At 40.5% G+C, this 16945-nt stretch overlaps 3 protein-coding genes and 1 long non-coding RNA gene across 5 annotated transcripts; 2 read left to right on the top strand and 2 right to left on the bottom strand.

The window, feature by feature from the left end:
• Positions 1 to 205: 205 nt before the first annotated feature.
• timm10b (translocase of inner mitochondrial membrane 10 homolog B (yeast)) lies at positions 206 to 2938 on the bottom strand. The gene is made up of 3 exons (XM_086054057.1): positions 2648 to 2938; positions 911 to 1006; positions 206 to 738 (listed from the first exon to the last, which is right to left on the bottom strand). Exons 1-3 carry the CDS (start codon positions 2672 to 2674, stop codon positions 517 to 519), a joined length of 345 nt encoding a protein of 114 aa, XP_085910183.1. The 5' UTR covers positions 2675 to 2938; the 3' UTR covers positions 206 to 516.
• LOC147135653 (uncharacterized) lies at positions 1706 to 5999 on the top strand. Its single transcript, XR_015089904.1, has 2 exons — positions 1706 to 1862; positions 5508 to 5999. It is a non-coding gene; the product is annotated as an uncharacterized LOC147135653 (long non-coding RNA).
• On the bottom strand, positions 3392 to 8147 carry psmd5 (proteasome 26S subunit, non-ATPase 5). Its single transcript, XM_086054056.1, has 10 exons — positions 7942 to 8147; positions 7422 to 7566; positions 7119 to 7232; positions 6917 to 7045; positions 6046 to 6149; positions 5766 to 5908; positions 5495 to 5686; positions 4671 to 4780; positions 4448 to 4588; positions 3392 to 4136 (listed from the first exon to the last, which is right to left on the bottom strand). The coding sequence occupies exons 1-10, from the start codon at positions 8112 to 8114 to the stop codon at positions 3879 to 3881; spliced, it is 1509 nt and encodes a 502-aa protein (XP_085910182.1). The 5' UTR covers positions 8115 to 8147; the 3' UTR covers positions 3392 to 3878.
• Positions 8148 to 9536: 1389 nt separating this feature from the next.
• Positions 9537 to 16744, top strand: surf4 (surfeit 4). Of its 2 annotated transcripts, none has more exons than XM_086053998.1 (6): positions 9537 to 9867; positions 12718 to 12904; positions 13803 to 13879; positions 13976 to 14019; positions 14122 to 14308; positions 15227 to 16744. In XM_086053998.1, the coding sequence occupies exons 1-6, from the start codon at positions 9820 to 9822 to the stop codon at positions 15491 to 15493; spliced, it is 810 nt and encodes a 269-aa protein (XP_085910124.1). In that variant the 5' UTR covers positions 9537 to 9819; the 3' UTR covers positions 15494 to 16744. The 2 variants fall into 2 exon arrangements, with proteins under 2 accessions (XP_085910124.1, XP_085910123.1); XM_086053997.1 differs by lacking the exon at positions 9537 to 9867 and adding an exon at positions 9922 to 10175.
• The last annotated feature ends 201 nt before the right edge of the window (positions 16745 to 16945 follow it).

Genomic DNA, 16945 nt, shown 5'->3' with positions numbered 1-16945 from the left:
TTAACCGATATTAATATTAATATAACGTTCACTAAACTCTCAATTGTGGCCATTCAATACAATTTTATAGCTGTCTACCTAACAATTGGGAAGGCAATTTATATTTACTTTTACTCTGATAAGTTATTAAAGCGGAATTCAACCCAAACATAATATGTTCTGTGCGGGCCCATTTCAAATGTTGTGATACAAAAATGAGACAGAATAAGCATTTAAGACATTTTTTAATTACATTTTAATTTTTACTGTACAACTTTTTGGGAAAAAAATATTTCAGAGAACAGAAAATAAACAGCCAACATTAATGAATGTGGCTGTGTTCAGAATGAACCAATCACATTCAAACTCATGTTGAATGTGAATCAACACACACCTGTCACCATTTAAAGCGGTTCTGATAACCCCAAATAACGTTCAGCTGTTCTAGAAGGCATGTCTTCCTGATGACACGGTTCTCCATCCCAGTTTTTTTTCTGACGGCGGAGCGTACATGTCTCCATTCGTGAAATTTGGACGTCACCGGCCGGTCGCTGGTTGCGGCGACTGCGATTCCTGCGGCGTCGCCGCAGCGGCAGCAGAGGCTTCGGCTGCTTCCGCTGCCTTGGCGTTCTCGGCGGCCTTGCTCTCGATCTCGTCCATCCGCCGCTGCATCATGCGGGGCATCAGCTGCACGTAGGTGCCCATCAGGCGGTGGTTGGAGCGGATTAGCTTCCCCGCGCAGTTGTCCACGCAGCGCTCCTGCACAATCACACGGTATGTTGATGCACAAGGGTTTGTAGTTGGGAGTATGGGAATGAGTGAAACGATTAACCGATGATCAAAATACTTCATTTGACAATCGATTAATCGTTGTATGCCTGTGAGTCGTGTTGTAGGGAGAAGGGAACGAGAGGGTGTCCCGAGTTCTTGCCTCATCCATGGTGAGGTTCCTGTAGTTCAAGTTACTAGTGCAGCGTTGGAAGCAGATCTCCGTCATGCGGTTGTACACCAGAAGGAAATCACGCAGCTGCAAGTAAACAAAGATTACAGTCAGTACTATTAACATTAAAATTGCGGAAGCGGGTATCCAATATTTGTAGAATCGAGTATTGTTATCCCCAGAGCTGGGCATTTTACTAAAATTTTGCGGTCCGTTTATGATCATCCGCCTGTAGCCAGGGTACCCTTCCACTCTCTGTTTATCTGCCTTCTTGTCTGGCCAGACCAAATAGTAATCGCCTGTAGGCTGGTCCGCCTAATGGGGACGATTCGGTGAACGAATCTATCGAACGGTTCTTTTTGATTAACTGATTCTAATGATTCAGCTAACTTAAAAGAACTGTCATGCCCATCACTACCGCCCAGCCACTTTGACAAACTTTCAGTTAAAAAAAAGGGGGGGAGGGGGGACGGCCTGGAGAGTGACGTGGAAGTCTGCTGGTTGTTGGCTAACCTGCCGTGATTGGTCGTTACCTGAGCCCTGAGCAGTTGTGATGTCATTTGACAGAAGTGACAAAATGGCCACCCCCAGAGATGGCTAAAAACGGGTGGATTAACTCTTATTCCACAAACGCAATATTTATCAGAATGCCTTGTTTCAACTAATGGGCTTGCATAGAACATATTCTTGAAAATAATAATTTTTAAAAATGTCAAGAATGAAATAACTTGTAACCAGGTGGTTAGTTAGGGCGCTCAGTTTTCCGATTGGCTCTGAACGTATCACCGTCGTCTCGCCGCCCTAGCTCTCCCGTGCCCTTAAATTAGCCTATGCAACACCTGTGCACGCCGTAATGTTCATGGACGCTGTTGGGAAGGAAAGTGGCTCTTGTCGGTGAAACTGTCAGAGCGGCGTTAGAGTTTGCTTGGCTTCAGCGCAGCAGGTAATTACAATTTTAAGGTTCTTGTTCCGATCTGAAGAACAGAAACCCAACAGTTGTGTTCTCCGTTTCAGTTGGCCGCTGCTGTTTTGATTAAGTTCTCAAATGTATCGCTTCCCTACAATACGCTCTCCAGTGTGTATTCTTTTTATTCAGCTCTCAATGGAGTTAGCTTTTAAATATAGCAGATAAAGTTGATAAACTTAACAGAACCTTGGCTCGTGATTGCAGTTGTTGTTTGCTTATTTTGCTTTCCCTCTTCTGTTATGGGGTTTGGAGGCGATGGTTTAACGTTCGTTTTTTTTTTTTTTTTGCATTAAGCTTGAATTTGCAGTTTAAGTTAAATTAGCTAAGATTTGATTTGCAATTAAGTGTGAACCCAACGTGTAAAATACTTCATTTAAAATAGATTAAGAGAACATATATCGTGATGTAAGTTCAATAAAACGTGTCCACTAATTTTGCTTATTTGTTGCCAGACCTACCTGTACCATTTAAAAAGGGGCCTTGCCTCCACTCGGTTCAAATGCTTACAACAATAAAAGATAAATTAAAGAATATTTGACTTTAGTGACTGGAATTACTTAAATTAATTGAAATAAACACTGTTTTGTTATCAGTTTCTGTGTTTGACAATCTTTCCAATGATGTCAGTCCTATGAAAACAGGATAAAGATTAAAAAGGCAATGAAAGTTGGAAACTCGGATTCATCTACAAAAAACAAATTTGCATTAAGTTAGCCACAATGGCAGCCAGACAATTTACCCACCTAGCAAGAATGACTTACGTTTCTCAGTTGCTGCTCGTGATCCATCGTGCTCGTCCCATGCAGTAATATTGTCTTAACACCTGCGTGTTACTTTCCGCGAGGACAGCATGCATTTGCTGCCTGTTATTTATAAACGCAAAAATACACCGGGACTGATTCGAAAACAATCCTTGTTCGGAAGAAGGATGGTGTGACTTTTGTTCGGCAGCAGCGCTGTTTGCTAGCTTCCGGCTTTCCTTCTTCTTGGTTTCGCGTTTGTTTGCATAGTGATACGGCGCACTACCGCCACCAACAGACCGATGTTGATTACTGCTTCATCGTAACAGTCTCCTCTAGTGTCTTTGCGCAGGAATTTGGACTGTTTATAAGATACAATACAATGAAGTACCAAACGGTTAGAATGTAATACAAGATGAGGAATTTACTGGGAAAGCAAATGAATTTATTAATTATTCTTACATCAATGAAGAGAGGCGTTCAAATGTTTGTATTTATAAAACTGAAAATGTGCCTAACATGCACACAGCATGGAAGCCTCACAGCACAAAAAGTGAGGCACTCCTTGAGGGCAGAAAGTGCAAAAAGTGCAATCTAATCTAAAACTAGTAACTAACTACTTCATAAATTTGAAACTTTGCATACCGAGGCGCTTGTAGAGAGGCCCGCCTGTATTCAAACATAGCAGTAGCACTCCGATTAAATGTATGGTACCCTTTTGTTGTTAGAATAAATCAACTCATTGCCACATTGCGGCGCCTTAACCACTTTTAATAACAGTTTTAATCAAAGTAATGGTTAAGTAATCAAAAATATCGTTAGTCAACACTTTTACGCTAGGTGCAATTAAGGACAGGTTTGATGCCGTGCTCTGTCCACGAGGGGAGAAAAAAAAGGCAACGTCTTATGTCTGCCCAATTTCCTGTTGATTTGCAAAACTGGCGTCGGATTAGGGTTTTTAGGGTCAGACATGCATTTTTTAAATTTTTTTTTTGGTTGATTCTGTTTTCAATATTTGGCAGAACAAAATTCCGTTAACAGATTAATAGGCCGATTAATGCAGGCAGGGGGTCATGAATAAAATGACCTTTTGATCCCATAACGCAATAAAGATGAACTGCAGGTAGAACATTTGAGTTTTTTTGCAATCCTTTATCCTTTAGGATTTAACTTCACAAGAGAGAAACAGGTCAAAAATTGGGTGGGTGAGGTGTGTGTTGCTGAATGTAAACATCGTCCTGGCTGCTACGCATCATTCGGCTCCTTCCGTGTCGACTGCGGGCACTGCCGACACAAAGTAAGGTCCTTCTCTCAAGTAGCTCTTGAGTGAGATGTAATTCTGGCTGCCCAGTATCTCCGCTGCGCTCGACGAACTCAAGAGCGAGCGCACCAGCTCAAACTTGGCGTCTTTAGCCTCCTTGCTTTGACCGGTGGAACGATCCAGGATGAACTCCGTGAAACCAGGCGTGCTCACCATCAACCTCTGACCCCACGGTTGAGCGGCGATGGCCTGGTAGACATAGTATTACATACAAGTGTTATTCATCACAGCATTTTATGCTATTTTTTATATATATATATATATATATATATATATATATATATATATATATATACATACAGTACACTATTATTGGGGGGGGGTTGAATTTCATAAGCTTTGCTTTTGCCCTTTCATTTGAAACCTGTACGTTGTTTATTCATTTCAATCTCCCTGTTTACATTGGCTGAGATTTTTTTTTTTTTTTTTCGTCTTGAAATTATTCACGCAGCTCAGTGGCTATTTTCTGTAACTGACGATGGCGTTATGAAGGCGCTTACAGTGAAGACCCGTAAGGCGCCACAATGCAACTCCGGGAAGGGCTGACTGCTGATGTCACGAATCGTGTCAATGGGCTGCTTGGACAAAAGGCGGAACCAAGACTCTGTCAGCGCCAGCAGGTCTTCGGTCTGCTGCTCCGGCTTGAGGGAAGGAAAAAATATAATCGTCAAGGTCTTTTTTTTTTTCCCCCTTTTAAAACTTCCTTAGAGGACACAAGCGTACCTGCAGAGTAAGGAGATGCGAAAGGGCCTCCAAGCAGCGCACACGGAGCTCGGTAGCACCGGTGCTCGCAAGCTGGCTCATCCTTAAAATCACTGACTTAAATTTGTCACCTGTGATACAAGAGAAGAAAGTTTCATTTACACCATTGTGAATTGTTAAATGGATAAATCAGTGGAACTTGACATTTCAAGAAAGGTTCAAACGTAGCAATAATCGGGCCAGATTTGAGCATCTTTCCTCTTCTGGTCAAACTCAACAAAGGCCCGAATATCGGTCGCCTCGGAACGATTAAACTGTGGTGCCAGGTGTGTCTTATGATCTGAGATTGTCTGTGCTCACACGACTGTGAATGAAAGACCATGCGATATGCTGATTAGCCACATTGAGGTTGAAAATGCTCATGGTAGAGTGTGTTTCCATACATTTATAATGACAAATTCTCTAAAAAGCAATAACAGTAGTGTTGCACTTTGAATTTGATGTAAAATACAGTTCAGCAAATCAAAGTAATATTAATTGATAATGTAAATAAACTTCCTATTTACTCACTGTAAAATATGTTGTAAATATGACTCAAAACACTGTCAATCTTTACAAAACTACAACAGCAATTAAGACTATCAATCAGCATTGCATGGGCTAGATGGCACGGTGCTTGATGCTGCCTCTCACTGGTCAATTTTGGTACTACAACGGAAAATCGGTAAACGATTACCCTGTTTTATATACGCCTATGTTTACCTAATTTGCAATTCTACCAGACAGCAGGACACACTATCAATCTAAAACCTTCCAGGGCAGACGCAGCCTCGAATCAATCCCACCTGTTTTCTGCAGCACTTGCTTCCCTTCCACAGTCGAGCCCAGCAGTCCCAACGTGTCCAGAGCCACGCCGACCATCACGGGATCCGTGTCCATGGCCATCTCAAACACTTTGTTCCGGAAGACCGGGTAGTCTTCGCACACCCGCTGCGGACCTTGCATGAAGGACAGGACGCCGAAAAACTTCACAAAACCTGCAGAGAGTGTCCAGCAATCACACACGCGCAGTCTTGACAGCCAACATGGAAAATTCGAAAGGGAGTATTTTGTTACCTGGGAGATACAAGGAGGAGAAAGGATCCTCGTCTGCGTCTATCATCATCTTGGCAATCTTGTTCATGACACACTGACCCAATAAGAACTTTCGGCCATGCTCAGTTTGGGCAATAGTGGTCACCATCTCAATGGCTGAGGCCCTAAAAAGTAATATCCTCAACTTCTTAATGCGCAAGACAACTCTGAGCACATACAGCGCAAATAAATCACGTTCAAAGGTTGAATGGAAAAGTGATTTTTTTTTTTTTTTTTTTTTCTCCATGCGCGTTCTTATTACCTGATTAAAACATCATCTCCTGTCAATTCTCCGATGAGCTGTTGAATTATCTCGTCACCGCCATGGTGGTAATGCGTGCATTCCGAAAAGATCTCCACCACCAGCTGGGAATAAAAAAAATCTAAATAAAACTAAACTTTAAAACAGGCAATTGTTAATCCTTGTATATGATAGGACAATTATTATTTTTTATTTATTTATTTTTTTTTTTCAAACTGCTTTTAACTCAAAGGTGAAATCAACCCAAACATATTTTTTTCAAGAATATGTTCTTTCCAAGCCCACTAGTTGAAACACGGGATTCTGATTAATTTTGTGTTTGTGGAATATGAGTTAAGCAGCAAAATCTCCCCCCTTTTTAGCTGTCTCCGGGGGGCGGCAATTTTTTAATTTCTGTCTTCTGAAAATGACATCACAGCTACCCAGGAATCAGGTAACGACCAATCATGGCTCACCTGTTTTCTAAAGCCGAGCCGTGTTTGGTCGTTACCTGAGCCCTGGGTAGTTGTGTCATTTTCAATCGACAGAAATGACAAAATGGCTGCCCCCAACTCTTATTCCACAAACGCAATATTTATCAGAATGCCTTGTTTCAACTAGTGCGCTTGGATAGAACATATTCTTGAAAAAAATATGTTTGGGTTGACTTGCTATTCAAGTACAGTTAAAAATAAAAACTGCCACAAACTATTTTGCTCGTCGACTAATCAACAGTAGTGCCGAGTTGCACTAATAGTATGAATCTATAGTTACAAAAATACTTGTAAACATATTTAACTTTTTCAGGCACCAATCTTTTTTTTTAATGTAGAGGATTAAATGGAGCAAATTCTGCAAGGGATCCAATCATATTTTTCTGCATATACAATACCTCATAGACTCTATATCGGATGATATCGCTCACGGTCATCACGTCCTTCAGAACATTCACCAAGTCGCTGAGCATAAGTTTTTCCGCGCCGGTTTGAGTGTGACCTAGCTTGGACAGCGACTGGATGGCCTGCAGTAGATGAGTTTGTGTTTGAAAGAATCAACAGATTATTTTGGAGGCAAACTCCAAAGTGACTGCTTACCTGTTTCGCCACCATCATGTTCTCCGCTGCAATGGAGCGCATCACAGTTACAATAATGTCGCGACTGTTGAGGATTTCCACCGCGGCATCCGGGTGCTCTGCCATCCTACCCACCTGAACAAAAAAATAAAGATAAAAAAAAAAATTCATTGTGACCCAAAAGACAACATTTTAATATTTTCAAATATTCTTTTGCACAGGTGGTACAGTAGAGGCTCTTCCAGGTCATGCTTGACCTGTCTGTAAGTCATGTACAAACATGTATTTTAATGGGAAAGTAGGGACAGTCTGAAACATGGTTACCTGAGTCAAAGTCAGTATCTTGACAGTGTCGTTGGGGTGCGTCAGACCTGCTTGCAGCTCAGCTCTGTAGTTCTGGACCACCTGCAGCGGGCTGCAGGCCATTAAGATGCGTTGGAGGATATCCACGCACAGTTCAACCTGCTCCCTGTCAATGCAGAAGTTGGCAGTCATCTCGGCACTAGTGTCAATTGGAATGTTTTGATGACGTCCATTAGGGTGAGGACTAGCCATGACATTGCAATATTTATATAATTGTAATGACAGCAGCACAATGCCATAACTAAAACATTCATACAATTACAATGACGGCAGCACATGAACATTTCCTGAACAATTCAAACTGCTCCAGTGGTAATCTTGTTTTAAGATGACATCACAGAAGTGTAAACTTCAAAGGCAGCACGTCATTCTTAGCTCATATTTCCACACATGACCAGAATGTCGCCGAATGTCAGAAAACCGACAAAGTGAAATACATGCTCAACACAATGACCGGACAGAAAAGTAGTGTAATACAAACCTTTCATTTGAGTTTAACAAAGAGAAGATCACTTCGAAGCGATGACCGCTAACAAAGTCCCTCAAGTTACTCAAGGGTATGGATAAGAGTGCAGTTTTAAGACATTGAAGCTCTTCAATCGGCTCTTCTATGTTGGAAATTTCTTCCAGCAAACTCTCGATAGAGGCGGCCATTCTGTCTCCTGTTTACATGGATAGCAGCGACTCTTGTTCTTTACCATTTTGTGGTGGACGATGCACGCGCTAAGTAGCTATTACCGCCATCTGTTGACTCAATATGATGTTGCACTTAGTCAAATTACAAACCAAACAGCTATTTAATTGCTATTTTTTAACTTTAAAACAGAAATATTTGCTTTTGATAAAAAGAATAAAATAAGAATAATTTCAAACAGTAACAAAATCTCACTGTTTCTAGAGAAGGAACTGCTATTATTCAGTTTCAATTTAGGAAAAAAAAGTTATCTAAAAATTAAAGTGTATCAGTCGTTCATTAATAAGTGATGTGTTATTTTCTCTTGTGTGTTCATAATTGTTCTTTAACCAAGAAAACTGGGTCATTTTGTTTCATTCAAATACTCGATTATTCAATAGAATTTTCAGTAGGATGTCCGAATACCAAAATATTTGATAGCCGCAGCCCTAACTTCAATTGTACTTGAAAGTGAGCATAAAATAGGAAAATTACATGAAACAATTAGGGCTGAACAATAAATCCAATTCAATTCAGCGTCGCAACGTAAAAGTCCAATTTGGGGCAAAAAAAAAAACAACGGCTTCAGTTTGGTCGGTCAGTAAGCTTTAATATACATACATATGTAAATACCATACATATTTTTTATTTACTTATATAGGGTCTAGATAAGTTCCGTTTTTAAGAAGTGCAGTCATTTCATCAAACATTAAACTGACTGATGGACTGATGATTACAATTTAGAATTCTGTTCGTCATAAACTGACGAATGACGGACAGGTACCCTGGCTGCAGACAGATGACTAAAGACGGACCAACAAAATTTAGCAAAGTGCCCACCCCAGCTAATCAGAATGCAGCGTTTAGACTAATGGGGCCGCATAGAACATATTGTAAAGAAAATGTTTGAGTTGACTTCCTATATAAATAAGGTACATCGTCGATTTCACTTATTGAGGCGCTGGTCCTGAAGGTAACCTCTGTAATGTGACTTTAAAAAAAGTGTAACATTTTTCTGTTATTGATTAACTGATTTGTTAGCAGTCTATTGTTTGTTTAAAAAATGTTAAATTGTCTAAAAAAGAAGTTGTTAAATTAGCTAGGAAAAAACGAAGTTGTTACATTTATTGCGAGGACCAGTTTTCCTAGGATGCACCTTTGAGAACCTGTCGTGCGTCCACCGTTTACTGTCCCAAACTAGTATGCAACAATAATGACGAATTCGTGCTTCGCTTCCTACTTTTTTACAAGAGCAATTTAATCAAACTCAATCTTTACTTCCACTTAAGTACACAGTGTAGTTATCTTTGACACCTCTGGTTAGTAACACGCTTGTCCAAGCGAGTAAAAAAAAAAAAAAAATCAAATCACAGCGTCAGACTCCCGGCGAGGCTGCGTGCGCCTACGTGGCACAAGACGGTTGCAGAAGCATGAAGGCTGAGCGGGGAGGAGGACCAGACCGCTAGCTCCTGTCTCGTCATATCGCGGTGCATTGTGGGGCGGAGGCGGCCTTTCCTCAACACTGCAAAGAGTAGTTCGGCTGCAGGCATCTTTTTTTTTTTTTTTTTTTTAGTAGTAAATAACGTCAACGCTGAGGGGAGTCTTAAGCAAGCATAGAAAAAGCCTCTAAAGTGTGTCGGATAAAGCCTTTATAATTGGTATTTAGCACCCGTTTGCGCGACAAACATGGGGCAGGAGGATCTCATGAGCACGGCCGAAGACGTGGCAGACCAGGCAAGTTGAATTATTAGCACACGCGAGCTAGCCCCCGGATGTACGGTGCCTTTTCCTTGCTCTCGGGGAGAGAACAAAACAAAATATGACGTCCTGACACTTAAATACTTGGTGACAAGCGTTTATGGTGAACGACACGGCCCCCTGTTGTCGAGTTAATTAGCATGACAAACCAGTTATGTGGCAATCCTTCCGTCTTGTCTTCTTTAACTTGCACTTCATTCAAGCGAGAAGTTGTCGTTTGTCGTACAGCCAGCATGCAGACGGTGTCGGCAGGCGGTCAGCCAGGTAATAGCCTGTATCAAGAGGTACGAATCCTAGCTCCTTATGATTTGTATAAACAATAATGCCATTGTACGCGATTTCCAAGTCACACGTCTTATTTGAGCAATTTAAAGCCCACAGTTCCTCCACTGGCACTACTGCGTTACTTTTGGCCTAGTTAGCCTCTTTTTTTCAGTGGTACTTTTTTTTACTACGATGAACTACTCTCAAGTGGGTATAAATGTGTGTTTATGAGGAGTCGTTATCATGTCTTAAGTCCAGAGCTGAAATGAAAATTGCAGTGGTTTTGTCTTAACTCTGTTTATCTGTTTATGTTAATTTTACATTGCATATACATGTAAATTGACACGGAATGCAATTAAAATAAATACTACCGAACAGGGACTATTTGGTGGAAACATTTGGATTGGCTCCCATTTTGTCCATTCATGCCTCACGCTGTAGTCATGGTAGGACTTGTTGCAATCTGATTGGCTGGCAGGTTGTAGCTGTGCTGACGCGATTCTTGGAGTGGGCGGGACTACAAGCTTGCGTCACTGAACTGGAGTACTGCGTAATGCTTCGGAGTGAAATTGACTTTTTGTGAATTCAGTAAAATGAGTGTTTAAATTAATAATTTAATAATATAATAATTAAACAAAAATATAAATATATGAATAATAAATACATCTATAAAATAAAATGGTGATAAAATAATTTATAATCGTCTTAAACCTTCTCTTAGGATGAGAAACGTCATTACCTGCGCACTGAAGCTTAATTAGCTTATTGCAAGACTTCAGATGTTCTGAATGTCTCTCAGACATCACATAATGGTGAGAACTTGTAATTAAAGCAGCCATGTCCTTATAATAGGGACACTATCATTTTCACTCAGAAATGCATACTAAAATGCAGTTATAGGATCTCCCATGAACACATTTAATGAGCGACTTTCTTGTCCTAACTAGAGAGTCTTTCGGCCTAACGAAAAAGATGAGAAACTTTCTTATTCTAAGAAGAAAACGTTATGTTCGTACGAGAAACTTTCTTGTTAGGACGAGAAACGTTCTTGTTAGAATGAGAAACTAATGAGAATCATATTTAGAAAAAAAAAATCCCCATGTTATTTTAGGAATCCGTAAATAAATTGATCTGTATTACAGTAAACAATATCAGATTTATCATACATGGTCCATCCATCCGTTTTCAACACCACTTTGTTTTAGGGCTTACCCTAAAATAAAGGCAAATGAACCATGACTTATTATGACAGACTATTATCTACTTCAGTTTATTGTTCAGCTGGAATTGTTTCATGTAATTATCATATTTTACGCTCACGTTCAAGCAAAATTGAAGCTAGGCCTGTTTTAAAACAAAAAAAGACATATATTTGCTTGGATAAAGAACAATTATGAATACACACTAAAATAACACATCACTTAATAATGAACGACCTATACATTTTCATTTTTGGATCACTTTTTTTCCCCCTAAATTGAAACTGTGAATAGCAGCAAGGTAGCGAGTTTGCAGCCATCAAACTGTGCATAATCATTTTCACCTATTGAACTGCCTTTGAAAAGTAGTCCGATGGTCCCTGCCAGCCTAAATTCGGCACTCGCTTAGCGGCTAGCTGCTAGCCACTGAAGATAATGCTACGTTATGCTATGGTAAAGTTTTAAATCCATCAGTGTTCAGTCATACCAGCTAGCTAGCACTAAGCTAATTACTTGGCACGATGGGAAACAACTGCACACAAAATTATTTTCCTCATGACCTACAATTTCTTGTCATTTTTTTCTCCCCCCAAAAAATGCTGAATGCCAGACGCAACTGCTCGAGAGCTTGTTTGATTTAAAATAGACTTATTTCATTGGATTTTTTAGTAAAAATAAAAGCCTTGTATTGACACTATTATCAGACCAGGCCTTGCCCGAAAATAACGTTTGAAATTATATGCCGATTAAAAAAAAAAAAAAAAAAAAAAAAAAAAAAAAAAAAAATCTTTCGCCTCTCACAAGTATGTAAATTACTTATCGTGTATTGCTTGTTCTGTAACTTGTGCATTTTTTTTTTTATTGACGCTTGTTGCGAGGCATCTCAGTTTTTTGATATCCTCCAAGGGATATAATATGAGAAAAGATGATGCCGCAATCGAATGAACTTTTGTTTTTGATGAGAATTGATGGCTTGAGTGTTTTATTCTTTTTCCAATGGTTCCTCTGAGACTTGATTTGATTTTAAAATTGCTTGTTGGCCCGTTTCAAATGTTATAGAGATTTGTTTTTGGAGAATGTTGATTCTCTGGCCTTATGTGCAATTTGTTCAATTTTGATTGGCCGAAAGCAGGAACAACTCGTTCCGCAGCATGCTGTGTGACGACTGTAGCCGACAAGGATATTCCTCTGTGAGTTTAACATATTGCAGGCGCATAATTTGGCAGTGGAGAATTCTTTCAGCCCAACCAAACTGGCCAAACCCCAAACAGCAATAGGTTTTGGGGTTCTGTTAAGTCATGCCACCGTGTAACCTGTTCTTATGACTTGCTCATCCTCTCTCGTGTCTTTCCTGTTTTTATAGTTCCTGCGGGTGACTAAACAGTACCTGCCTCACCTGGCGCGTCTGTGTCTCATTAGCACCTTCCTGGAGGACGGCATCCGCATGTGGTTCCAGTGGCACGACCAGCGGGACTACATCGACGCCACATGGAACTGTGGCTACATCCTGGCGACGTGCTTCGTGCTCATTAATCTATTAGGCCAGCTCGGTGAGTGGATGCCGATACCGCGCGAGAACAGGAACTCTTAGTTGTGCTGCAGACCGTTGCTTGTAAGTTGCTATTTTATCCGTTTTCAATTGCCACCAAGTACCCATTTGCACCTGTTCTCACTCGGACCGACCTTTTTTTTTTTTTTTTTCTTATTTTAAGGTCTATTCAGTATTTGTCAAAATAATATTCAGATAACCGAATAATCTGTTGATTAATAACATATATAAAGGTCCCTCAACGCTTACATTTTTTTGGGAGGATGGGCGAATGTTTGATTGACACTTTCATTTTATGTTGTAATGTGTTCAAACAAACAAAAACAAAAACAATGGGTGGATCTTAAGAGCTAATATTATCACTTTTCTATTACTCATCTCACGCGCCGTTCTCCAAATATGCCAACCATGCTTGCGTCACACTGTGTACTGTGTAGTCTAGTGTTGTCACGATACCAAAATTTTGACTTCGATACTATACCTGCATAAAGTACCTCGATACGGTACTGAAACAGTACCTCGACAAAAATCTAAAATCGACTAAATTAAAACTGACAAAAGAGCTTCAAATTATTATTTTTTAATTATTTATTATTATTATTACTTAATCATGCATATGTTTGTGGGCCTGTGGGGGAGTGAGATTAAATACATTACACTCTTTCTTTCTATACTTTATAAACTACATATTGTATAGACTACATTCAAATTAAACTTGAAGAAAACCAATTCCCATTTTTTACGCCACAAGCAGGAAATGTAATATAAATATATTAACTGATTTGAGATACGATTATGAATTACAAGCGTGGACTAGAAATGAATTAAACATGTATCTCAAAGCACCAATGTACTGGGTTTTTTTTTAAACGCCTTTGCCTTGCTGTGTCTCCTAACAGGTGCCTGCATCCTCATCCTCAGTAGAAATTTTGTACAGCATGCCTGCTGTGGATTATTTGGCATCATAGCGCTACAGGTAAAAAAAAAAAAAAAAAAACAGCAACATCAAATGCGCATGTGGGACAAAGTCATCGTAACTAATCTGAAGTGTATTTTTGTATCTCCCACCTAGACTATTGCCTATAGCATTTTATGGGATATTAAATTTTTGATGAGGTAAGCCGCTACGTTCTTATCTGTTTATGCGAGTATTATGAGGATTTTTTTTTGTTTTTTTTTGTGTGTGTCGTTTTGAGAGCTTTCCTCTTCCTCTTTAAGAAACCTGGCCTTGGGTGGCGGTCTCCTGTTGCTGCTGGCCGAGTCACGTTCAGAAGGGAAGAGCATGTTTGCCGGCGTGCCGTCCATGGGCGAGAGTTCGCCCAAACAGTACATGCAGCTGGGCGGCCGCATTCTGCTTGTTCTCATGTTCATGTCTCTGGTCCATTATGACACCAGCTTCTTCTCTGTGAGTGCTCGCACAGCCAGTTCATTTCAATTTGAAATCTTTGCCTTTCTCTACTCAAGTAATATAGCGTCCTCATCAAACTTATTGATCGTATATATTCAGTGTATCTGTTTAAGTGCAATCGATACTACCTCTGAATTCTTTATATGTACAATCCTTTTTTCCTTAGGAAAATACTGGAAATGACTCATTTCTGGACTACGAAGCGAGCCTTATCAAAAGCTGCGACAGCTAAATTTAGCACGGCGCAAATTCGCCGACGATCTTGTGTGCAGTCTTCTTAATCGTGCAGCAGTGCGGCTTTTGGAAACCTATTTGTTAGTTTTTGGGAGATGTTGGTGACGGGGATAGTGCCTGTCCTCCATTGTCAGCGATGGTGGGAGTCGTGAGGCAAACAAACGGGGACACGGGGGGGGGGGGGGGGTCGCACTGCAGAGATGCTGAATTTATGGCACTCGTTCCCTCTGCGATAGAGCCGTCTTCCGTTTTGCGACATCAAAACATGTCCCGTTTCCAGTTCTAGTCATCCTACATCTCCCTACTAAAGTCTTTGATGCTGGAAGAGGAGACAAGAGAAAGTAGTAATTATAGTATAGAGGCCTGCTGGATCTTAACAAGGGCCCCCTGAAAGCACTGTAATTTTGGCTCCCAAGATTGAGCACTTAACATATTAGCTTGACGTCAATTACCACTTTTTTACCTTTTAACCGGGGCTTTGGTTCCATTTTTGTGCTCTCTTAGAGTGTTACAGCAAAAAAAAAAAAAAACATGCTATAGCTTAGAGTTGGGTGCACAGAAATGAATTTGAATAGGTGCATTTATGAATCGTGAACCACAAATGTCAGTCTTTCTGACGGATTGATCGTCTTGGTAAATTGTACCCCACCACCCTCCTTGAACCTTTCCTCCGATCTGCAGATCCTGCAAAACCTGGTGGGCATCGCCCTCATCATCCTGGTGGCCATCGGCTTCAAGACCAAGCTGGCGGCGCTGACGCTGGTCTTGTGGCTGCTGGCAATGAACGTCTACTTCAACGCCTTCTGGACCATCCCCGCCTACAAGCCCATGCATGACTTCCTCAAGTATGACTTCTTCCAGACCACCTCTGTCATCGGAGGCCTGCTGCTGGTGGTGGCCCTCGGGCCCGGCGGCGTGTCCATGGACGAGAAAAAGAAAGAGTGGTAGGGAGAGAGAGAGGAGAGGAAAAAAAAAAAAAAAAAAAAAAAGCGAATACACAGCACCACCAACCGGGACTCAAAGACACCCCCCTCCTCCCCATCCCTATCGCTCTCTCTGTTGGTTCACCTGGTTACACAGGGTTTCTTTTTTGGCCAAAACCTCAGATAGTGATCAACTCTTTTTATGTTTCTTTATGTCATGCTTCTCATTCGAACGTGGTTACATTCTTTATAAACTCATATGCTATTCCCAAGAATAAGAAGGTGAAATAGGCCCGTATATTTCAAGTTCAAATTCTTCTTTGTCCTGTAAATGGTTGAACGCACATTTGTTTTATTGGCGTTATCATGATTCGGATTTCCCAAACTTTTTGTAGACCCGACTATTGAAACGACTTTATTCTCAGATCCCAACTTTACAAAAATGTTGTCCATAAATGAATGAAAAAGAATTAAAATTCCCTTCTGTTAAGTAAATGCGTGCCTGCTTGATGATCCATAAAATGTACTGTTGACAATCAGGGACCCATTAAAATTGAAGTTTGGGAACTCCTGTTACATGATAGATCTTCATACTTGGCAAAGGGGAGAAAATGCAGTAGTTTGGGTTGTCAGCATGGATGCTGCTTATGTCCATAATGAGAATTGTAGGGGCACTTAATTGACGGCGAATTACTTGGACTCTCCAGGTGTCACGTCCTACCTTCCGTGCAGCTTTGTACCGTTCGGACAAAACTGACTCTCATATCTCGGTTGGGGCGTGGGGTTGTCTGGGGAGGGTGTACACGATGTACAAAATGGTGGATTGCCATGCTCCGTTTGAAAATCACCTCACGGTTGTTAGTCAGGAGTTGTCATTGGGCACCTTGCTTCCGTATGTCTCGTGAACTGTGTATGACGTAAGGGGGAGGAGGGTTTGGGGTTACAGGTGGGAGGAGGCTCTATTCATGTTTTGTCATATTCTGCGATCTACAAATGCAAAGAGGACTAAGGAGATGTTTATTCTCTCTCTCTGCTTAGTGTTTTTTGCCTTAGTTACAGGAAAATAAAATATTGTTTTGATTTTCAGAAGTTTATATTGTATTTTTGATTTTTTTTTTTTCCTTTTAAATTTGGAGGTTTATGGCAGAAAATGAAATAAAATACAGAGTGAATATACTTTAAGACAAGCTCTTCAAATGGTTCCAAAATACTGCAAATGTATTAAGTCAAGTGACATATGTGTTGACAATAAATTGAACGTCAAAACATGCAATAACTTCCACTTCAATTACTCTGCTAATACCGTCCCAGTATAGGTGAACCAAACATTTCAATGCACACAACCAACTTCAGTGTTTGAGTACTTTGTGCACAATTAGAGGTTCAAGGCAAAATTCGCAGCAGGTGTTTGATTCATGAATGGATCTGTTCTCAAATGTAGGGAATAGAAGTAAAATAACTGTCATAAAAACAAATA

Source organism: Filicampus tigris, chromosome 15, assembly GCF_054856515.1.
Source record: "Filicampus tigris isolate MCC_2025a chromosome 15, RoL_Ftig_1.0, whole genome shotgun sequence".
Taxonomy (NCBI): Eukaryota; Metazoa; Chordata; class Actinopteri; order Syngnathiformes; family Syngnathidae; genus Filicampus; species Filicampus tigris.
This window is presented reverse-complemented; position numbering and strand designations above follow the sequence as displayed.

Bases quoted from the DNA above. Each gene is read 5' to 3' on its own strand.
- surf4 (XM_086053997.1), top strand. From the start codon at position 10,032: ATGACAAACCAGTTATGTGGCAATCCTTCCGTCTTGTCTTCTTTAACT. The intron at 14,020-14,121 runs GTAAGCCGCTAC...TTCCTCTTTAAG, and splicing joins GATATTAAATTTTTGATGAG to AAACCTGGCCTTGGGTGGCG. The intron at 14,309-15,226 runs GTGAGTGCTCGC...TCCGATCTGCAG, and splicing joins ATGACACCAGCTTCTTCTCT to ATCCTGCAAAACCTGGTGGG.
- timm10b (XM_086054057.1), bottom strand. From the start codon at position 2,674: ATGGATCACGAGCAGCAACTGAGAAAC. The intron at 1,007-2,647 runs GTAAGTCATTCT...GTTTACTTGCAG, and splicing joins ACGAGCAGCAACTGAGAAAC to CTGCGTGATTTCCTTCTGGT. The intron at 739-910 runs GCAAGAACTCGG...GTGATTGTGCAG, and splicing joins GGAACCTCACCATGGATGAG to GAGCGCTGCGTGGACAACTG.
- psmd5 (XM_086054056.1), bottom strand. From the start codon at position 8,114: ATGGCCGCCTCTATCGAGAGTTTGCTGGAAGAAATTTCCAACATAGAA. The intron at 5,687-5,765 runs GTAACAAAATAC...CACTCTCTGCAG, and splicing joins CTCCTCCTTGTATCTCCCAG to GTTTTGTGAAGTTTTTCGGC. The intron at 4,137-4,447 runs GTAAGCGCCTTC...TATGTCTACCAG, and splicing joins GCGCCTTACGGGTCTTCACT to GCCATCGCCGCTCAACCGTG.